At 61.1% G+C, this 21,045-nt stretch overlaps 3 protein-coding genes across 9 annotated transcripts; 1 reads left to right on the forward strand and 2 right to left on the reverse strand.

Annotated features, from left to right (window-relative positions):
* Positions 1–364: 364 nt before the first annotated feature.
* ZBTB17 (zinc finger and BTB domain containing 17) lies at positions 365–9,031 on the reverse strand. Of its 3 annotated transcripts, XM_086625849.1 has the most exons (16): positions 8,992–9,031; positions 8,394–8,511; positions 5,995–6,201; positions 5,638–5,826; positions 5,204–5,365; positions 4,942–5,070; positions 4,265–4,503; positions 4,044–4,186; positions 3,326–3,626; positions 3,125–3,212; positions 2,464–2,580; positions 2,249–2,369; positions 1,958–2,088; positions 1,354–1,569; positions 771–860; positions 365–657 (listed from the first exon to the last, which is right to left on the reverse strand). In XM_086625849.1, the coding sequence occupies exons 1-16, from the start codon at positions 8,995–8,997 to the stop codon at positions 365–367; spliced, it is 2,550 nt and encodes an 849-aa protein (XP_086481975.1). In that variant the 5' UTR covers positions 8,998–9,031. The 3 variants fall into 3 exon arrangements, with proteins under 3 accessions (XP_086481975.1, XP_086481976.1, XP_086481977.1); XM_086625850.1 differs by lacking the exons at positions 8,394–8,511; positions 8,992–9,031 and adding an exon at positions 7,904–8,383; XM_086625851.1 differs by lacking the exons at positions 8,394–8,511; positions 8,992–9,031 and having other exon boundaries at positions 4,265–4,495; positions 4,940–5,071; positions 5,148–5,365.
* Positions 9,032–12,558: 3,527 nt separating this feature from the next.
* On the reverse strand, positions 12,559–13,633 carry HSPB7 (heat shock protein family B (small) member 7). 5 transcript variants are annotated; one of them, XM_086625855.1, is made up of 3 exons: positions 13,507–13,633; positions 13,172–13,290; positions 12,559–12,744 (listed from the first exon to the last, which is right to left on the reverse strand). In XM_086625855.1, exons 1-3 carry the CDS (start codon positions 13,631–13,633, stop codon positions 12,559–12,561), a joined length of 432 nt encoding a protein of 143 aa, XP_086481981.1. The 5 variants fall into 5 exon arrangements, with proteins under 5 accessions (XP_086481981.1, XP_086481982.1, XP_086481979.1 ...); XM_086625856.1 differs by having other exon boundaries at positions 12,559–12,705; positions 13,160–13,290; XM_086625853.1 differs by having other exon boundaries at positions 13,157–13,290.
* A 575-nt stretch (positions 13,634–14,208) lies between these two features.
* LOC147527157 (chloride channel protein ClC-Kb-like) lies at positions 14,209–18,939 on the forward strand. Its single transcript, XM_086625614.1, has 19 exons — positions 14,209–14,308; positions 14,406–14,534; positions 14,633–14,761; positions 14,851–14,990; positions 15,089–15,166; positions 15,271–15,349; positions 15,444–15,574; positions 15,695–15,774; positions 16,007–16,108; positions 16,626–16,710; positions 16,784–16,960; positions 17,067–17,136; positions 17,580–17,690; positions 17,806–18,019; positions 18,110–18,243; positions 18,327–18,418; positions 18,503–18,586; positions 18,735–18,821; positions 18,901–18,939. Exons 1-19 carry the CDS (start codon positions 14,209–14,211, stop codon positions 18,937–18,939), a joined length of 2,061 nt encoding a protein of 686 aa, XP_086481740.1.
* The last annotated feature ends 2,106 nt before the right edge of the window (positions 18,940–21,045 follow it).

Genomic DNA, 21,045 nt, shown 5'->3' on the forward strand with positions numbered 1-21,045 from the left:
ATCCCCCTGGCTGCTCGTGGCGGGGGGGGAGTACAAATCCTAAACCCCCTTTTTTACCTTTATCATCCCAATTATCCCTATTTCTGGATCCCACCCCCGTTAGCGATTAAACGAGTAATTCAGTAACCCCCGAGGGGCTCCGGGTCTGGGGGACCCCCGGCCCCACTGGCCTCAAACCACCACGTTGGGGAGGGGGCTCCAAGGTCCCTGCGGCGCCATCGTCCCCCTCCCCCCCTGCGCCCATCAGCTGTTAGAAAATAACTGTAATTTATTCCATTTCTCTCCTTTTCCAGAAATACACTTTTTACACCGTTTCCAAGCAGCTTTTTTTAAATAAAGGCGAGGAGGGAGGTGGGGGAATAATTCACTCCGTGGGCGGCTGAGCCTCCCCGGCTGTCGGGGTGGGGGCCAAGGGGGTGGCAGGGGGCTCGGTGGGAGCATCGCGGGTCCGGAAGAGCAGTTCTCCGGCGGGAATGACCTGCTCCGTTTGCCAAGCGGCGGCGGCGGCGGTTCCGTATTGTTGGTAAAAGTCCGTGTCCGCCTGGAACATGACGAGGGCCTGAGCCGTGTGGATCCGGACGTGTTGCGCCAGGCTGGTGGCATCCAGGAATTTTTCCCCACAGGAATCGCAGGCGTAAAGGATCTGGGTGTTGGGGTCTGGAAGGGAAAAGAGGGAGGGAGAGGGGGGGGAACCCGGGGGTGGGGGGGGAACCCGGGGGTGGGTGATGCCCCCCCCTCCCCTCCACCCTTCCCCCATCCCCTTCCCTCACCTGCTTCTTGCACCTGTTTCACCGCTTTGGTGATTTCGGCTTTCAGAGCTTCCGTCTCGTCCGCCGTCACGGCGGCCGCTACTGGGACCACTGCGGGTGGGGAGGGGGGAGGTGGGGGTGAGGGGGGTGCGAGGAGAGGGGAAGGGGGAGATCCCAGCTGGAGCAGGACACGGGGTTTTGTCCATCATGGTGGTTGGGAGGGGCCTCCGGCTGGGCTGTGACGTTTCCCAGCCTCGGGTCACGGCAAAAGGGGCAGCAGCCCACGGATAAGACAACGGGATCCTTTGGGATGGCTCTTGGGACCCCCAAGCTGCACCCCATGGATCAACCTCCCTTTTGGGACAGCTCCTGGACCCCTCAAGCTGCACCCCAGGGCTAAACCTCCATTTTGGAACAGCTCCAGGATCCCCAAGCTGCACCCCCATGGATCAATCTCACTTTTGGGATGGCTCTGGGACCCCCACGCTACACCCCATGGATCAACCTCCCTTTTGGGACAGTTCCAGGACCCCCAAGCTGCACCCCATGAACCCACCTCCCTTTTGGGATGGCTCCTGGGACCAATCCCCCAGCCCCAGCTCACCCGTGAGCTGCGTGACAGCAGTGGCGGCCAACGCCTCGGTGGCCAACGTCACCATGTCGTCAGAAGCCACCGTGACGATGTTGACCTCGTCTCCTTCTTCCGGCTCGAGGATTTTGATGCCCGCCTTGCCCTGATGCACCGTCTTCACGTGAGAACGCAGGTTGTCCACCCGGTTGAAGCCCCGGCCGCATTTGTCACACAGGAATGGCTTCTCCCCTGGGGAAGAGATGAGGAATTTGAGGGTGGCTGAAGGTCTACGGTGGAGGAAGAAGGTCTATGGGGGGTGGCATGAAGGTCTACGGGGGGCTGAAGGTCTACAGTGGGGAGGATGAAGGTCTACGGGGTGGGGTGGGGGGGATGAAGGTCTACGGGGTGGGGGTGGGGATGAAGGTCTATGGGGAGAGGGGATGAAGGTCTATGGGGGGGTGGGGATGAAGGTCTACAGGGGGGGTGGATAAAGGTCTATGGGGGTGGGGGGCTGAAGGTCTACAGGGGGGAGGGATGAAGGTCTACGGGGATGAAGATCTATAGGGGTGGCTGAAGATCGAGGCGGGTGGCTGAAGGTCTAGAGGAAACCCCCCAAGGTGCCCTCACGGTTACCCACCGGTGTGGATAATGATGTGTTTGGAGAGATCGCCTACGTTGACAAAGGCTTTGTTGCAGACGGTGCATTTGTGAGGTCGGATATTATCGTGGTGACGGATGTGGTTGGCCAGTTGGCTCGACTGCACGAACCTGGGAAGGGGGAAAAGATGGTCATCACCATCCTTGAGCCCAGCAATGACACCCTGGCACCTCCACCAACCCTCCACGGCCGGGTGCCGGATTGGCACCCAGCCGTGGAGGGTAGGTGGAGGTGTCCCCTGTTGCCAAAATTAATGGGATGGACCCTCACCTCTTGCCACAGCGTTCGCAGACATAGGGCTTCTCCCCCGTGTGTTGGCGCACGTGGGCGATGAGGGAGCTCGCCTGGGTGAAGGCTTTCCCGCAGATCAAGCACTGGCACGGCTTCTCTCCTGGAAGACACGTGGAGGGGGTCAAGAACCTGGGGATGGGGAGCACAAGTCTCTCCCAGAATCCTTCTGCGGGGTGGCAGAGCCGCGTCCTTACCGGTGTGGATGCGGACGTGGCGTTGCAGCGCGCCGGGGTCGGCGAATTGGCGCTGGCAGTGGACACAGACGTAGGGTTTCTCCCCGCTGTGGATCCGGAGGTGCCGTTTCAGGTTGCCTGAAAGACGAGGTTCAGTTGGAAGGTGGGGGTACGGGGACGGCGGGACCCTCGCTCCATCCTTCCCAGCGCCCCGGCAGCTCCCTCGGGAAAGTCCGTCGCTATTTACGGAGTGGGGACCACGCAGGAGTGCCGCACCGTGGATCCCCGGAGCCGACGATCGGGTGATAAATGTGGCGATGGGGGTAGCCAGAACAAGCACCCAATTTTTGAGGGGATTAAGAGACTTTTTCCACGCTCATCTGGACCCCTCCGGCTCCGCAGCGGTTTGGGGAGACATGAGGAGACACCTCCAGCCCCAAAAGCTGGATCAAAGGCTCCTCCCAGGAGCGTTCCCGGGGTGCAAACCCCCAGCCCAGCCTCACAAAGGGGGAGAGAAATTCATGCACCGCAACCACGGCACCACTGTTGAGAGGTCTAAATCTTGGAATCAGGATGGAATCCTTCCTCCGGCTCCGATCCTGCCACGGAGCGGTCCCCGTCCCCCCTTGGGGGAGCCAAACCTCCGTCGCTCGGACCTCACCACCTACCAACCCCGTGCTACCTGAAGTGGTGAACTGCTTGCCGCATTCCCGACACTTCAGGGGCCCGTCCGCGATGTGGATCTTCAAATGAGCCTTCAAATTCCCCACCTGGACACAGACAAAGGGATGCAGAGAACCCCCCGCCACCCCCCCCAGATCCCCCCTCCGCAGGAACCCGAACCACCGCGGGTCCGGCTCTCCCCCACCCCACCTCGACTCACCTGGTTGAACTTCTTGTCGCAGTGGGGACACTTGTGCTCCTTGTCGGTGTCGTGGGTCTCCAGGTGCCGCATTTTGGAGGTGGGGTCGGAGAAGGAGCGCCCGCAGTAGTCGCACTGGTAGGGTTTCTCGCCGCTGTGGACCAGCTGGTGCCGTTTGAGGTTGCCGGAGGTGGTGAAGAGCTTGCCGCAGTCGTCGCAGCGGTACTTGGCCTCCCCCGTGTGTCGTTTCTTGTGGAGGTTGAGCAGGCTGATGAGGCGGTAGCTCTTCCCGCATTCCTCGCAGCCGTAGGGCTTCAACGGGCTGCGGAGGAGACGGGAGGAGGGGGAAGAACCGGTGCACCGAGCGCTCACCGCCCCCCATCCGCGCTCCACCACCCCAGCTCGATCCATCCGGATCCCACGGGACGTCCCGAAGCCGCGCAAAAGAGAAGGACAGGGGTCGAAAGATCCATCTCCTCCTGGATCACCCCACCACACTGGATTCAATCTTTGTGGCAGCAAAAGCCACGGATTTTTAGGCGCTGCTGGTGGTTTTTTTGCAGCTGGAGCCATCCAAAGGAGCTGCTGGGAGTCTCCGACCCCACCGGATGCGAGAGGCAGCGCGGCGCGGGCGGCTGTGGCTCTTGCTCAAACCCTCCCGCCCTCAGCGTTGCCACAAGCCTTTCTCCTCCACCCAGCTCCACCCGGTGCCACCGCATGGCCCCCGGCGCTGCCATACCTGTGCGTCTTCTCGTGGGCTTTGCAGGCAGCCGGGTCGGAGAAGGCTTTGCTGCACTCCCGGCACGAGAAGGGCTTCTCACCGGTGTGGATACGGATGTGCCTCTTGAAATTCCCGGTGTGGGTGAACTCCTTCCCGCAGTCCTACGGACAGAGACGGGCGCCGCCGGTGATGCCCGGTGTCCCCGAGGGACCGGGGCCGGTGCCCGGGGCCGCGCTCACCTCGCACTTGTGCGTGACGGAGCCGTAGGCTTTCGACTCGGTCCTGTCGCTGTAAGTGCCCGAACGCAGCAGACGGGTTTCGCCCGAGTTCTCCTGCCCGGAGTCGGTGCTTCCCGATTCGTTGTCCTCGGCGTTTTCTCCGTTTTCTAACCGGGGCTGCTCTTCCTTGGGGATTTTAGCTTCCTCTTCGTCCTCTGCAGTCATCTCCCCCTCTTCCTCCTTCCCTTCCAGCTCCATCTCTGCAGGCATTTAGAAAACAGGGACGCTAAGGATCAGGAGCAGCATCAGAGACACAAAACCCACCTGGATTTCCTAACTCTAAGCCCAGATTTAAGGCGAGGGGGATAAGACCTGTGCTCCGGAAATCCTGGTGCTCCTTTGTCCCACATGGGTGCCCAAACCTCTGCCTGGGGTCGGTTTGGATTTGCAGGTTATTAGGCCTAAAATCCAAAAGCCTGCACGGACAGAGGAGCGTCTCCCAACCCCTCCTAGCTCTGCCCCATGGAGAACCGCTCCGGCGGGCTCCGTGACTCGCAGGAGACAGCGTTTGCACAGGGAAACTCAGGCTAACAAAGTTAATGGTGTGGAAAAACAAGGGTTCAAACCCCTCGCCCAGCTTCACTTCAGCGCCGAGCAGGCAGCCAAGTCCCCGCCAGCGCCTTCGCTCACGGACACACCTCCCGTTTCCGTGCCCGGAGAGACGTCGCACTTCACGGCGGGGCTGCCGCTGCCGACCACGCTCTCCGCTGGCGGCGGGTGGCCGGGCAATTCGGCTTTGGGGTCCTCTTGGATGGCAACATCCGCCCCTAAAAGCAACAGAGCGTCTCGGGCACGCTCGAGGAGACATCAGGCTCCGCGTGGCAGAGCCTGGCAGCAGGACAGGGTGTGCTGGGGGGAGCGACGGGGGGGATTTTCGGGTGTCATCCCTCCATGGCTCACCTTCTCGGCCGCCCAGCTGCTCCGTCTGCGCCTCGGGCTGTGCTCGGGCCATGGGAGTCTCTTCCTTCCCCTCCGGGTCGGGAGGAACTGGTTTTGTTTTGTCAAGATCACCCGGTGCTTCTGCCGTCGACCTCTCGTCCTCGACGGCCGCCTTGTCGGCCCCTGCGAGGGAAGAGCAGAGCGCTCCAGCTTTCGCTGCCCACGCAGGGGCAACCCATCGGCTGCTAGAAAGGTTCCTAAATCCCACAAAAATTCAAGGAAGCATCAGTTCAACTGCTAGTGCAGCACCAGGGGATCAAACCCCATCCAGATGCCCTTGCGCGCCAGGAGACGTATCCAGGCTGTGGGTATGGGTGACAGCAAGAGTGCGCAGCCCGCTTCACGGAGCAAATTCCAGTCTCCTCGGATGAGGAGAAAACGAGGAGGCTACGTACCGATCCGGGCAGGGGGCTGCTGGCTCTTGGTGGGGCTTTCTGCCGGCGCGGCGAGGGACTTGAGAGCGTTGCAGGCGCTGACGATCTCCTGCATTTGGAGGAAACCCGCCACGGCCAGCACGTCTTCCACGTTGTCGGCGTTCAGGCTTAGCTTAGCCGTGTACATGAACTCCAGAACTTGGCCCAGGCCTGCGAGGGAGGGGATGCAACCAGAGATGAGCTCTCACCTCTCTGCCACACAATTTTATAAGCCCAAAAGCGCACGAAATAACAGGCTGAAGAGCCTCCCTCAAAGTTGGGGCACCAAACGGCTTCGTTGAAGCGGCTCAGAGGGATATCGGACAACCCTCCACCCACCTGCCGCGTTGCTGATGTCCAGGTGCACCACGTCCTTCTGGTCGACGAAGAGCATCCTGAAATACTCGCTGCAGGCCGCCAGCACGGCCTTGTGGGCCTTGAAGTCGATGCCGTCCACCACGAAGGTGCAGTCGCACAGCAAACCCAGCTGCCGCTGCTGGTTCAGCTGTTCCAGGACTTGTTTGCTGTGCTGGGGGAAATCCATGGCTGCGGAGAGAAAACAAAACCCGGGAAGGGGGGTGAGGGGGGTGCTGAAACCCCCCGGCGCCGCGTCAGAAAGGACCACGAAACAGGACGGATCGCAAAACCACGGCTCAACCACAACCCAACCGCACTGTTCATTAACAAAACGTGACCTGAAGAGCCCAATTTCAGCTCCTCGCTACAGCTCCCCACCTCCCCCACCAAACACAACCCCAAAACCTCTCGCAGAACATCTCCAACACCAGTGAGGGCTGGAGAGACAGCTCAATGTATTTCTTGGCCATCCCAACAGCATTTAAAAACACACTTATTGCTCTTCATCCGGCCTGACCCACAAGCAGGAACCCTCCTGCCTCCGCAAACGCGTCCCCTCGGCGAGCAGGCGGTGCCACCGCTCACCCCGAGGACGCGGGCACGGCGTGGGAATTGTTCACCAAAACCACGGAGCTCCTGCTCGTTCTAGGTGCTCACGTCACGATATCGAGTGTTTTTAGTGCTTTATTGTAGTTTTTTGGAGGGAGTTCTCCTGGCTCGAAGCACGACTCCGGCTGAGCATCGCTGCGAACTCCGGGAAACGCGGTGAGAGCTCCTGGTCTGCGAAGGCCGAACGGCACCATGAGAGCTCCGTGTGCTGCCACGCGCCAAGTTTTCTCCTGGCCTGCACGTGCAGGGCGCAGGGTAGAGAACGAAGGATTTTCACTTGGCTTCGTCTTCCAAAACCAATTCCTGCACAAGCTGGCAGGATCGTTTCACCACTTGAGAAGAGCACAGAGGGAGAAGAAAGCAAACGGTGACTATCCACAGTTAATTGTTCCACCTGCCAGGCCAGGAAGCCCCTAAAGCTCTGGATGCTGGAAGACATTACGGTCAGAGAAACTCGGTTTCGATGCGAAGACGACGCTCAGTGTCTCTCTGAAGGTTTCCAGCCCTCAGCAGTTGCTTTTTCCACTTTACCAGCTCTTAAAAGCACTGCGTGGTGTCTCAGATCGGGGAAAAGCAACAGGTTTGGATCCGTAAAAGCGGGTCGCTTCCAGGCAGCTGCAAATACATTCCTTCCTCTGGATCCTTCCTCCACATCCCCGGCACCGCGGGCGGAGGGAGCCTCCTCCTGCCTGCTGCGGGTGCCAGCAATGTGCTCAGTGAAAGATCTGCTGCCCAAGGATCAATTCGGCTTCTGAAATCATTCCTGGTGGGAACAAGAAGCCCAGACACCTCCGACAGCATCGGATCAGGCACGGAGAGAGAAAGCCACACTCCCAAAAAAACCTGTTTGTCTTTGCGACTGCCACGATTTACCCCTCGCTCTCCAAACCACGAGGTGCTTTTTAACCAAACACTCGTGGTCTGTCCCAAAACACATCCCTCGAGAGCCAGAAAAAAATCAGTGTTTGTATGGAAATCTGTCTAAACCCATACACATGTACGACTCCGTGAGGTTTGCAAAAGAAACTCTGGAAAAAAGGGGGAGGATTTTCCCAGCAGGACACATGACACTGCCTCCCGTGTTCGGAAAGCTCCGCGCAGCAGGACCCGAGAAATCACGACGGTTTAAGGCACTAAAAGGATATTTTTGGTAATTTGTGGGAGGCACTTTGCATCTGAACGATGATTTTTATCGCTCCCCGATATAGGACTCGCCTCAGCTTCGCACCCGAGCTTTGTGAAGGAAGCAAAATCCCAAGAAATCCAACTCCTCTCTACCCACCTCCCGAAAAACTTCACCTTTTCTGCAGTTTCCTCCATAACATCACGCTACAGCTTTGTTGGAGCACGCAAGGGCGGCGGGACAGAGGATGGGATGAGCCGTGTGTCACCCGAATCCAGCCCCCAACATCCTCTAGGGGTTGAGATCGCCTTTGTACACTAAAATCCCTGACTCCAAGCCTTAAAAATCCCAAATATCTGGATTAAAAAACCCCCATGGTACTCCTGAAACGCCACCCTGGTTCTGCACCACCGCTCGGGCGGGGCCAGTTCATGGCTCCGGTGCCAAGATCCGTCTTCATCCCCAACTGAATGGGACAGACCGAAACAGGGACGGATCCAGGGAGGGCAAACGCCAAATCCCGCGTTTTCTGGTCCATCCGACCGCTAAATAAATCGGCTCCCGTTAGCGCAAACCCATTGCTCTTGGCGGACGCGTGTCGGAGCTCCTTGTCCAAAAAAGCCAAGCTGGCATCGGCGCCTGGACTCACCCCCGCGCGGCGAGGAGCGGAGGTATCCGGAGGACCGAGGCTGCGGGCGAGACGGTTGCGGCTCTCCTCCAGAGCTTTCCCCCTTCCCGGTGCTCAAGTCGGTCTCTACGCAGCCATCCTGGGAGAAACGGGACCAAAAGCTCCGTTTTAAAACCCAAACCTTGCGTGTCGATGGCGCCGAGGTCCGACGTCACCGCCCCGGGACCCTGGATTTCTCCCTGTCGGAGGCACACAAGCACTGTTTCCCCTCCCGACCTCTCCCCAGCACGGCTGTCACATCTCTCGTGACCGATTAATCACGGAAAAGCTTCGTTATGAGGACACCCACGCCCACCACATGTGTTTGCTGAGATAAATACAGCAGCTACGGCCCCAAGGAGCTTCCCATGCGAGCTCCGTTGAGCTCTCTTCCTTATTAACGGCATGAAACACACCCTGTACCTGCTACCCGAGTGTCTACCTATTAAAAAACCCTCCAAAACCTCAATAAATCAGAAAAAATAGCAGTTTAAACGTTGCCTTTCGAGGCCGCCACCATTCAGCCGTCCGCGCTTCCGCTGGGAAGATAAAAAGGAGCAGGGAGTTCCCTTCTGCCTACCGTCATCTCCCTTCTCCCGGGTCAGCTCGGGGAGCAAAGCAGCCCTAATCCTTCCAGGCTCTGCGAAGAGGTGTCCGGCCTCATCTCCAGCAACTGATTCTGAAAGGTTTTCAGCTAAAATAAAAAAACCAAAACAAACAATCACAGTTAAGAGCTGATCCGACTGGAGCATTTGAGGCACAGATGTGCCAATCACACAAATTAAAAGCGGAGAAGGGCTCCGGAGTTTGCGGTCAGCAGCGAAACGGGAAGGGGAAGCTCCTGTTCGGCTGCAAGAAGAGGAAAAATAATCATGAGTGATGACAGGCAGGAAAAAAACGTGGTAAAAAGGAACCAAAAGGAGAAAGACGTGAGGAAAGAGATGAGCAGAGATGCTCTGGACCCCTCCCTGGTGGACAGACACCCTGCAGACCCCTCGGTGGTTTAATTTTTGGATCTGCTGGCATGACGGGATGGCAGGGAAGCAGAGCCTTGGGCAGGGAGCCAGCGGTGCCGCCGGGACATGGCCGGACCTCGCGCTCTGTCATGGAAACCACCCGTTTCTGCAGCGCCGGGATGATGACCTCCGAGACCTTCATCTTCTCTTAAAAAAAACCCCACCACACCTGCCTTGGGAACGCCGCTCGACTTCCGCAGCTCGGCAGGAGCTTCTGCTGCAGAAACACGACGAAGGGAGCGCGGCTCGTTCTGTATTTTTTATTTATTCTCTTTTTCTGGGAAAAAAGGCTGGGATGGGCTGTCGTCACGCCAAAATTAGCCACCAGAAGATGAGGAAAAAGCCTTTTTTTCCTGGAGTGGCTGCGCAACGCTTCGGAGTTCCCCCGCGCCCTTCTGCTGGCGATGTCCTGCGGTGGCGGGGCTGCCCGCCCGACCCCCCCGGGGGCCTTTCCCCGGTGTCTCGGGGGGGGCGGCGGCCGCCCCACGCGTGGGGGGCCCGGCCGTGGCTCCCAGCCTCCCCCCGAACCGCCCCCACAGCGGGCACTGGGCGCGCTGGTGGGGGCCCCGGCAGTCCCCCCCGCGACGGGCAGCGGCCTGAGGGGCGGGGGGGGGGGTCACACAGGGCCGGGGGCGCAAAGCCGCGGGGGGAGGGCTGCCACAGCCCCCCCCGGGGCGCTAAGGGGATGGCGGGACCCCCCCGCGGGTCACACACTGCGGTGATCCCCCCCAAAACGGCTCCTTCTGGGCAGACCCCCCCCAACCGGGCCGCAGCGCCCTTCCCCTCACGGCCTCCGCGGCCGCTCCGGCCCCGCCGCGGGCCCTCCCGCGCCCTCCCCGCCACCCCCCATCCCCCCGCCGCTACCTGCCGTGCCGGGCCCGGCGGGGGCCTCGCACCGCCGCCCGCCGCGCTCACCGTGACACCGGGCAGACAAAGGGCGCCGCCATCTTGGCGCCGGGCGGAAGCGGCGTCGCCCTCCCCCGCCCACCGGCGGCGCGGGAAGGGGCGCGGGCTGCGCATGCGCAGCTGAGGCGGTGAGGCTCCCGCCGCCATGACAGTGGCGGGATGGCGGGCGGGGGCGCGGGGCGCTGCCGGGGGCGGTGGGCAGCGGGGCCGTGAGGGGCAAAGCGCGCTGCCCCGCCGCCCCGCAGGGCTCCGGTCGTGCCCGCCGGGGCTGCCCGCTCAGCCGTCATGGCGGCGGGGGGTCTCCACAAGGAACGGGCCCAGCGGGGCGGCCCTGAGGGGCCAGAAGGGGCCAGATGCTGCAGATGTTGCCCAGAGGGAGCCCCTTGGGCGGGCAAACCCCCTCAGGCAGCGCCCGCTGGCACGAGGGGCCGTGTGTGGCTTCGAAGGCGGCGTTTGACAGCGCGTGTTGTAGGTGCCAGTGAGTCTGCACAGGTGCAGGCGGCCCCGAAGGGAAAGTATTCCCGTTCTGTCAACCCGTTTTCCCCCCAAGGCTGAATTTCGATGGGCTCTGAGGAAGAAATTCTTCCCTCTGAGGGCGGTGAGGCACTGGCGCAGGTTGCCCAGAGAAGCTGTGGCTGCCCCATCCCTGGCAGTGTTCAGGGCCAGGTTGGATGGGGCTTTGGGCAACCTGGTGTAGTGGAGGGTGTCCCTGCCCATGGCAGGGGGGTTGGAACTGGGTGGTCTTTGAGGTCCCTTCCAACCCAAACCATTCCATGATTCTATGAATAAAAAACGAGCCCGTAGAGGGGACTCGTTCAACACTGGGGCTCCGAGCTGTCCCGTCACCCGCTCCCTGGTTTGGAAATATCCCCTGTGCGAAACCAGCCGGCTCTGGGGAGAAAAAGGAGGGTTTTTTGAGTCCTTTTGCTGGGGTGTCACAAGTGAGGGCCACCCAGCAGCCTGTCGCCACTAGATGGCAATCCGTGACCGTGGAGGGGACTCCCTGGGTGCTTGGGGGGCTCCCTGGGTGCTGGGGTGCCCTGGGCACCCAGGGGTGGCATTCCAGGGCAGAGCAGACCGATCCCATCGCAGAGGATCAACGCCAGGGCATGACCGCTGCTCCGTGCCCCCATGGCTCCCCTTTCCTAAGCTGTGCTGGAGGCTTTTATAACCATTAAGAGCATTTTTAACAACTTTTAAATACTTTCCCTCGCAGCGTCCCGCGGCGGGGAATGCCCAGATGGATCGGCAGTGCCGCCAGACTGCCGGAGGAGATGATGGAAGCGTGTGTTTGTTCGCGTCCCCGCCGCCGCAGGTGTGCCGGTGCCAGTCACGAGTCCTTAGGGGACAAACGGGGGACGGGTTGACCTCAAAGCTGGAGCAGGAACACGAGCCGGGCGGCGTGTGGTGGCTATAAACAGCCACTCGCCCCGGCTGGGCGCCTCGCTGTTGTTTGTACACACGGGGAGATGGAGCCGCGCCCTCGGAGGGGGATTTTGGGGAGCATTTAGGCCCCCAAAAAGAAACCAAACCCTCCGGGTTTGGCTGCCAGGCTGGGACCGTCGTCCCGGCTCATGCCGCTGCTCGGGGTTTCCCCGATGGCGGTGCGTGCAGGTGGGCGAGGGGAGGAGGAGGAGGATTTGGTGACCTTCCAGGTGGGCCAGCGGCCGAACAGCTGAGGGAATGGCTCAGGAATAGAGCGGCGGGGAAGAAATGAGTCACCCCGGGCTGGAAATAAACGGGGCCACGGGTGACGGAGGGGAACCGGGGCGGCTCCTTGTCCCTGTTTTTGTCAGGAAGGAGGAATCACTTGCGGTACTCCCTACCGAGAGACCCTCAGCCCTTTTTGGGAAAAAAGCATGAAGAAAACCTTAAAAAACGGAAGAGGCAGCAGTCAGGCGTTCTCAATAATTTATCACAAGCTGTATATACAGAGACAAGCTCCGGCGGAGGGTCGGGGAAGGGAACCTCACTCCTTGCTCCCGGCAGGGCTCTTGGCACGCTGGATCTTCCCCATCAACCCTTGCCAGAGCCGAGACTCCCCTCCGGAATTTCTCCGATAGGTGATGGGATGCATCTCACCGTGCCGCCCCCTCGGCACCGGTCTGACCCCACGGGGGAGCTTTCCCATCCCCTACCCCACATCCCACCTCCTTCCCAAATGACCCAAATAATTAAGGAGAGAGGAGGGGGAAAGGGACACCCCCCAACCCCAATCCGACCCCTCAAATCTTGATCTCAGTCCGGAAGGTTTGCTGGACGTGCTCGGCGTGCTTGGGGGGCTGGCGCTGAGCCCGGATGGTCAACGTGCCATCGTCCCCCAGCGAGGACGACACCGACGTGGGGTCCACGTCTTCGGGCAGCTGGCATTTGTGAGTGAAGGTGTTCATGACGGTGCCATCCGCCGCCAGCTGGGAGGAGAAAAAAAAAAACAAAAAAGGGGTGAAAACGGGTGGTTTTGGGGTGCAAGCGGGACAGGGACACGTTGTTCCCTGCCCTTGGGTGAGGCTGACGGTCACGCCTTGTGTGTGGTGGTAATATTTATCTCCCTGAGGGGATGGGTGGGGGGCAAAGGTGCTTTTTTTTTGTGGTTCCCAACCCCCCAGGAGAGGGATGGTTACAGGGCACGAGTTTGCCAGGTGTCGCAGGCTTTGCTCCTGCAAAACACGGGGCAAAAAGATGAGGGAATTGTGAATCCAACCCCACTGGGGTATGGCCGGGGCTGTTAGGGAGTGGAGTGGGAGCTGGGGGTGGGGGGGGTGAGGAGGATTTTGGGGTCCCCCCCGGCTTTGGGGGTGAACGGGGAAGGGAGGGAGCGCCCACCTTCTCGGCGTGCACCTCGATCTGGTTGTTGGAGGTGGTGACGATGATGTCCTCAGGGGCGAAGTCGCTGACGTCCACCGTGAACTGATAGGTGTTGCCCAAGGTCTTCACCGCGCCGGTGTCGCCGGGCCGAGCTGCCGGAGGGGGAGTCGGGGGGGGCACAGCCACATTTTGGCGAGGGCCCCCCCTAAACGCCTCCTCCCACAGCTCTGACTCTGCCCAGACCCCCCAGGACTGGGATGTACCGGTGCCGGGGGGAGAAGAGGCATCACCCACCTCCCCCTTTGCTACCTCCCAGCCATAAAACCGGGGTGAAATTGGGTGACCCCCCCCAAAAAAAAACCCCTCACCTGGGAACCCCAAGCTCTCGCCGCGGGGCCGGACGAAGCTCCCGAAAAGCTCCATGGTGTCGGCGGGCGACGCCGACCGGTGAAAGCTGCGTTCCGATCGGAAAGCGGCCGAGGATTTCACGTTCATCCACCGCCTCCCCCTCCCTGAAACCTCTGACCCCCCCCCAACTCCTGCCGGGGAGGAAGAGCGAAACCCCCTTCTTCGTCCTCCTCCCGGCGAAGGTTCTTTCGGCGGGGGGAGCAGCTCGACGAGCTTTTTAAAGCCTCGTTACGGCTCCCGGCCGCCTGCCAGACCTCTCGTAAAACGGGCTAAATTTAGGTCTTGCGCCGGAGACGGTGGAAATTTTTCCCTTCTCCGTCCGCCCCCCCGCCTCGACGCCGCGGAACGCGATGGCAGCGGTCCTGCCTATTATTAAGGAATAATAATTAGTCATTAAAATACTTCTGAAACACTCCCGGCCTTGGGTTGTATTCGAGGATCTGGAGCTTGGAGGTGGTGGAAGGTGGAGTGGGAGGGGGGGCGGGAAAAAACCCGGCTCGCTCCGGCCCGAGCGGGTCCGTCGGCTTCGTCAAGGTCGTTTTTAATGAGTTCGTTTGCAAACTTCAGTCCGGCAGCAGAGGCCGAGGCGGGAGGACCGGCGAGGGGGTGCTGGAAAAAGCAGGGGGGTGGGGGGGTGTCCTGTCCCCCAAAACATCCCCGGGATGGAGCACCCCATCCCCGGGGGGCTGCGGGAGGAGGAGAGGGTGCTGGTGTCGGAGCAGAGCTGGAGACCCTGCCCCAAAGCTCGGAAGAGGCTCCGAGGTGAGACCCTCACCCAAAGTTGAGGGGGGACCGTGGGGATGTGGGTTTTTTTGGGGGAGGGGAGTGTCATCACCTTGTTGCCTCCCTCACTCCGCAGGGTGCCTGGAGTGGGTGAAGCGGCAGCTTTTCCGTGTCGGAGAAGATTGGTATTTCCTCTTCGTCCTGGGGGTCCTCATGGCCACCATCAGCTTCATGATGGACCTGCTCGTCTTCAGGCTCTACCAAGGTAAACGAGGGGCTTCCACGGGGGGGGGCTTTGCCCCGTGTTTGAGGGTTCACCAAGGATGAGGGGGGGCATCTCCCCTCCCGGCGCTTCTTCTCCAGCCCACCGGTGGCTTTACGGAGAAATCGGTGACATCTTGGTGCTCAAGTACCTCTCATGGACCATGTACCCCATGGCGCTGGCGGCTTTCTCCACCGGCTTCTCCCAAAGCATCACCCCGCACTCGGGAGGTGAGCTGGATCACCCCACCCACCTCCAGCTCCCCAAAACTAATAACAAGGGAACCCCTAAAATTTGGACACCCTCCATCCTTCTCCAGGTTCCGGCATCCCGGAGCTGAAGACCATCCTGACCGGCGTGGTGCTGGAGGACTACCTGGCCATCCAAAATTTCGGAGCCAAGGTGGTGGGGTTGACCTGCACCCTGGCGTGTGGCAGCACTGTTTTCCTCGGCAAAGTGGTGAGGGATCACCCTCGCCCTTTTCGGCATCGCCGGCGGTGCCGGGCAGTGCTGGGCTGGCACTGACCCCAGTGTGTCCCCCCACCCTCGGCACCCAGGGACCCTTTGTCCACCTCTCTGCCATGGCCGCAGCCTTTCTGGGAAAGATGCGGACCTCAGTCACGAGGGACTACGAGGTGAGGCCCCCCAAAAATTAAGGGAGGGCTTCCCCCCCCCCCGGAAAAAGAAATAATTAGGGGGGATTTTATTTTAACCCCCCCAAAAATGATGTTCCCCACAGAACAAGTTCAAGCAGAACGAGATGCTGGTGGCAGCGCAAGCGGTCGGGGTGGCCACGGTTTTCGGGGCACCCATCAGCGGTGAGAACTCATCCCCCCTCCAATCCCACCCTGGAGACCTTCAGAGCCCCCCCCCGGCTAAAGATGCCAAAATCCCCCTCCTCAATTTTTCCAGGGGTCCTTTTCAGCATCGAGGTGATGTCGTCCCACTTCGCCGTGCGGGATTACTGGCGGGGCTTTTTCGCCGCCACCTGCGGCGCCTTCATGTTTCGCCTCCTCGCCGTCTTCAACAGCGAGCAAGGCGAGGCAGGGCAGGATGCGGCCCCCCCCCATCCCCCTTCCCCCCCTGGATGGGGGGTCTGTAGCATTTTTGGGGTGCCAACCCCCAAAACCACACGCTCATTCCTCTACTCTTCCCCCAGAAAGCATCGCTGCCATTTTAAGAGCAAATTCGAGATTGATTTCCCCTTTGACCTCCCGGAGACTTTCTTTTTTGCCATTTTGGGGTAAGAATGTCTGTCCCCCTGCCTGTCCCTCTGCCTGTCCCCCTGCCCGTCCCCCTGCCCATACCCCTGCCCGTACCCTTGTCCATCCCCCTGCCCGTCCCCTTGCCCGTCCCCCTGCCCGTACCCCTACCCGTCCCCCTGCCCGTCCCCCTGTCCATCCCCCTGCCCGTCCCCCTGCCCGTACCCCTGCCTGTCCCCCTGCCCGTACCCCTGCCTGCCTTCTCCTCCACAGGGCCATCTGTGGGCTCGTGGCCTGTGCCTACCTCTTCTGCCAGCGCTGGCTGTTGGGGGCCGTCCGGGAGAACTGGCTGACGGCCAAGCTGTTGGCCACCGAGTTCGTATGCCGGGTGTCTGTCTGTGTCCCCTGACCCCGCGTGTCCGTGTATCTGCCCCATTCAGCCTGCCTGTGTCCCCCTCTGTGTACCCTGGGCGTCCGTGTGTCCCTTCCCGTGCGCCCCGCGTGTCCATCCATCCACTCCATGCACCCTACATGTCCCCCCTGGGTGTCTGTGTGTCCGCCCCACACATCCATGCATCCACACCACGTACCTTGCGTGTCCGTGTGTCCATCCCACGCAGCCTGCCTACCCCCCTCCACGCACCCCGAGTGTCCGTCTGTCCGCCCCATGCACCCCGAGTGTCCGTACGTCCACTCCAGGCACCCTACATGTCCACTCTGTGCACCCTGGGAGTCCCTGTGTCCCCCCGCACCCCCTGCCCACCCACCCCATACATCCTGACCATCCGAACATCCTCTGCCACACACCCTGGGCATCCAGGGGTCCACCCCCCACACCCCGTCTGTCCGTCCATCCCCACACCCTCAGCCCTGCCTCTCCTCCCACTTCCAGCAAGCCTGTCTACACGGTGCTGGTGGTCCTGCTCCTTGCCTCCATCACCTTCCCCCCCGGGCTGGGGCAGCTGATGGCCTCCCAGGTGAGTTGGGGGGGTCCCCAGGGCACCCCAGCACCTCCCAGCAGGTGCTCAGGCTGTCCGTCCGTCCGCCCAGCTCACCATGAAGGAATACCTCATCTCCCTCTTCGACAACCAAACTTGGGGAGCACTGGTCCCCAACGCCTCCTCGGTGACCGACCCCCCCGGCGAGGACCCGCAGGCGCTCTGGCAGGAGTGGGCCCACCCCTCGGCCACCATCTTCGGCACCTTGGCCTTCTTCGTGGTGATGAAGGTAGCCATGGACAGCTCCCCCCCAAAAAAAAACCCTGAGATGGTGTCCCCATGGGGATGACCCCCCCCCAAATACTCCCACCTGGGCTCTGTGTCCCCCCTCCCAGTTCTGGATGCTGATCCTGGCCACCACCCTGCCCTTGCCCGCCGGCTACTTCATGCCCATCTTCGTCTATGGTGAGTCGGGGTGGCCGGTGGCCTGGGTCAAGGATTAGGGGGGAGCAGCCAGCCCTGGGGGGGGTTATCCAGCCCGAGGTGGGGGGTACAGAGGGGCAGCCAGCCCTGGAGGGATGGGGACAAGGGTTGTGTCTAGCTCTGGAGCGGGTATCCAGCACTTGGAGGGGGTACAGGGCGAGCAGCCAGCCCAGGGTGGGGGTACATCCAGTCTAGGGTGGGATACAGGGATTGTATCCAGCCCTGGGGGGTACATCCCGTCTGGTAGGGTACAGGGGTTGTACCCAGCTCTGGAGGGGGTACATCCAGTCTGGAGAGAGGTACAGGGGTTGTATCCAGCCCCAGGGTGGGTGCAGGAGGGCGGTCACCTCCAGCTGCACCATTTTTTGGGGGTGGGGGGAGGGCAGTGCCAGGGTCTCCCCATCTTCCCCCCGCCATGATTTTAGGAGCCGCCATCGGGCGCTTGGTGGGGGAGACGGTGGCCAAGCTCTTCCCCCAGGGCCTGCGTTCGGAGGGGGACCTGCGCCCCATCATCCCCGGCGGCTACGCCCTGGCTGGTGAGTCGGCGGGGAACGGTCGGGGGGTGACACCCGGTGGGGGGTGACACCCATGGGTGGGGGAAGACACCCACCACCCGTACGCTGACCCACCCTCCCTGGTTCTCCGTGACAGGCGCGGCGGCTTTCTCGGGCTCGGTGACCCACTCCATCTCCACGGCTTTACTGGTGTGCGAGGCCACCGGTCACCTGGGCCATGTCCTCCCCGTCGTCCTGGCTGTGCTGGTGGCCAACGCCATCACTCAGAAGCATCAACCGTCTTTCTATGACGGCACCATCATCGTCAAGAAACTGCCCTACCTACCCCGCATCCGCAGCCGGCACATGGCGTAAGACCCCCACCCTCCTTCCCAACTCTGTATTTTGGGATGATTTGCTGCGAAATGATGGAGAATTTGGGGGGTTTTATGGCTCACCAGCTCCTACCAAGTGGTGGTGGAGGAGTTCATGGAGTGCCGGGTGGTGGCCTTGGCCAAAGGCAGTGGCTTCGAGGAGGTGCTGGTGGCCTTGGATGCCTCCACCGATGCCGAATACCCCGTGGTGGAGAGTGCAGGTGGGATGTGGGGTGCGTGGGAGGTGGCAGGGAGTGTCACCATACCAGGGGGGGACATCACCGGGCTTGTCACCATCTTCCAGAGTCACCCACGCTGGTGGGCACCGTCAGCAGAGCCCAACTGGTCACCTTCCTCCAGAGCCATGAGCATCCCCAGGCACCCCCGGGGAAGAAGGTAAATTCAGGGGGGTCTGAGCACCCTGCCACACCCAAAAAAGCTGGTTTTCCCCAAAAAAATTAACATGTCACCTTCCCCAAGCTGGCCACCGCGGGGACGGTTGGGGACAACTGCACCATCGAGCCCATCATGCTCCAGCTCTCGCCGTGGACATCCCTGCACCAGGTTCGGGGAGGGGGGGAGACACAAATGTCCTGATGGGGCTGGGAGCCACCAAACCGCCCGTCCCCCCTCCCCAAACCTCTGTGTCACAGGGAGGGGACGTGGCGGGGGTGGCTTTGTCCCCACGCGTCCCCGTTGTCACCTCTCCAAGGCCCATCACCTCTTCGAGCTGCTGAAGCTGCAGCGCATCTTCGTCACCCGGTTCGGGGAGCTGGTGGGAACCGTCAGCCGGGTGGAGGTGAGGGGGGGGACGGGGACAAGGGCGGGGGGGGCAAGGAGGGGCAGGACCCCCAACCCACCCCCTCTGTCCACGGCAGCTGCGGAGAGCGATCGAGGAACTCGCCAACCCCAAGTGATGACTTTTTGGGGACCCCGAGGGACCCATCCCCAGCGGTGTCACCCACGGAAAGGGGTGGGGGGTCCTGACCCCTCCCCAGGTGATGAGGGTCCCCCCCCACCCCACCCCACGGGGTGCATCCAGGTTTGGGGGGGAGGGCTGGCTCTCCTGCAAAGGGTGCTCTTACATTAAATCCATCATTCCATCGATGTTCCCTCTTCTTCCTCCTCCTCCTCCTCCAGCCCCATGGGGTTCATTTTTTGGGGAGGTCACCTCCCCCATACCCCCCAGCAGTGCTCAAAACCCCCAAAATCACCCCAGAACTGTGCCCAGCCCCAGGACATGCGCCGAAGCGCCCCAGTCTCAGCCCTTAAGGGGCTCACCCCATAATGACACCCCCCCCCCCCCCCAATTATCAGTGTATAATTAACCTTAATTATTATAATTAATAAGGGTGGTGGGTATTTTGCAACCCCAAGATCCTGGGGGAAATGGGGGGGGGGGGGGGCGGGCCTGAGGCCCTCCAAACTCTTTGGGGTGACCCCAAACTGGGGTGCAGCAGGTTTTTTTTTGGGGAGGCGGGGAGCAGAGGGTGCGGCGGGCGCTAACAAAGCCGGGGTAATTAAGCACGCTGGGGTAATTAAGCATGGCAGGGCAGGTTGGGTGAGGTGGGCATGCCTGGGCCCAGCCGGAGGAGAGGTGAAGCGGGGTGAGTGCCAGGGAGACACCCCAAAAACAGGGTGGGTGCTGGGATGGGTGCTGAGGTGGGGATGAGGCTGCTGGGAGCGGAGATGGGCTGCAGCACCCATGTCATCTGTGGAGGGTGCTTGGTGGGGTGCTGGGACCATGGGAAGGGGGCCCAGAGCACCCATGGAGTGCTCAGTGGGACATGGGGACCACAGCACCCACGTCACCCATGGAGGGTGCTTGGTGGGGTGCTGGGACCATGGGGAGGAGGTGCAGAGCACCCATAGATAGAGTGCTGAGTGGGACATGGGGACCACAGCACCCACGTCACCCATGGAGGGTGCTCAGTGGGGTGCTGGGACCATGGGAAGGGGGCCCAGAGCACCCATGGAGAGTGCTCAGTGGGACATGGGGACCACAGCACCCCTATCACCCATGGAAGGTGCTCAGTGGGGTGCTGGGACCATGGGGAGGGGGACCACAGCACCCACATTCCCCATGGAGGAAGCTCAATGGAGTAAGGAGACCGTAGGGTGACGGGACCACAGAACCCACATTACCTGAGGAGGCTGCTCGATGGGGCACAGGGACCGTAGCACCCACAGCACCCATGGGTGATGCCCCACCCCTGGCTGTCACCCCATTCCAGCTCCTATGGGGATAAGGGCAGGAGTTTCACCGAAAACATGCCAGGCACCAGGGGGACAGCTGGAGCGGGGCAGGGAGCACCCCAAAGGTTCCACTCGCCCCGTGCCTCAGTTTCCCTATGCCCTTATCAGCCCTGCCATAGGCAAACAGAGATAAGGCGGCTGCGGGTGCCACCACGCACCCAGATCCGGTGTGTCCCCCCCCCACCCCCTCCCTGGACTTTGAGCTGGGACCGAGGGTGGTGGCAGAGCTGAGACTGGCAAACTCATGCCACGCATGGGGCATCCACAAGCCCCAAAATAGGGCAAAACCCACCCAAACAGCCGCTGTCGCAGCAAAATGCTGGTTCCTCCCCCCTAAACCACCAACCTCCCCCTTTTTTGTGGTTTGGGGAAAAAAACAAACCCTTTTTCCGGCTTTTTTCCACATGGTTATTTGCAGGCACCGGGCAGCTGGACCCGCTGCCGCCGCGGCTTGGGTCCGGTTTTGGGGGAGGCAAGTGAGAAAAAAGCCAAATTCCTCGTGGGTTTTGGCGAAGAAAAGAGGCCCTGGATGGGAAATGCTCCTTGAGCTGAGTGCAACCCATTAAAATCCCTTAAAAATCCTTTAAAACCCCTTAAAGTCCTTAAAACCTCTTAAAACCGCCTCAAAACCCTTTAAAAACCTCTTAGAACCCCTCAAACCCCCTTAAAACCCATTAAAACCACCTCAAAACCCTTTAAAACATCTTAAAACCACATGAAAAAATCCTAACCCTCCCTTAAAAACCCTTAAAACACCTTGAAATCCC

This window comes from Tauraco erythrolophus, chromosome 23, assembly GCF_009769465.1.
Source record: "Tauraco erythrolophus isolate bTauEry1 chromosome 23, bTauEry1.pri, whole genome shotgun sequence".
Taxonomy (NCBI): domain Eukaryota; kingdom Metazoa; phylum Chordata; class Aves; order Musophagiformes; family Musophagidae; genus Tauraco; species Tauraco erythrolophus.

Excerpts from the sequence above, each read along its gene's own strand:
- ZBTB17 (XM_086625849.1), bottom strand. Across the intron at positions 1,570-1,957 it reads ACACATCATTATCCACACCG|GGGAGAAGCCATTCCTGTGT; the intron begins GTGGGTAACCGT and ends TCTCTTCCCCAG. Across the intron at positions 658-770 it reads GAAACAGGTGCAAGAAGCAG|ACCCCAACACCCAGATCCTT; the intron begins GTGAGGGAAGGG and ends TTTCCCTTCCAG.
- HSPB7 (XM_086625852.1), bottom strand. The coding sequence starts at position 13,633 with ATGAACGTGAAATCCTCGGCCGCTTTCCGATCGGAACGCAGCTTTCAC. Across the intron at positions 13,303-13,506 it reads CGAGAGCTTGGGGTTCCCAG|CCCCTCCGGCAGCTCGGCCC; the intron begins GTGAGGGGTTTT and ends CCCCCCCGACTC. Across the intron at positions 12,745-13,156 it reads TCGAGGTGCACGCCGAGAAG|CTGGCGGCGGATGGCACCGT; the intron begins GTGGGCGCTCCC and ends TTCTCCTCCCAG.
- LOC147527157 (XM_086625614.1), top strand. The coding sequence starts at position 14,209 with ATGGAGCACCCCATCCCCGGGGGGCTGCGGGAGGAGGAGAGGGTGCTG. Across the intron at positions 15,167-15,270 it reads CAGTCACGAGGGACTACGAG|AACAAGTTCAAGCAGAACGA; the intron begins GTGAGGCCCCCC and ends TGTTCCCCACAG. Across the intron at positions 18,020-18,109 it reads ATCCGCAGCCGGCACATGGC|CTCCTACCAAGTGGTGGTGG; the intron begins GTAAGACCCCCA and ends ATGGCTCACCAG.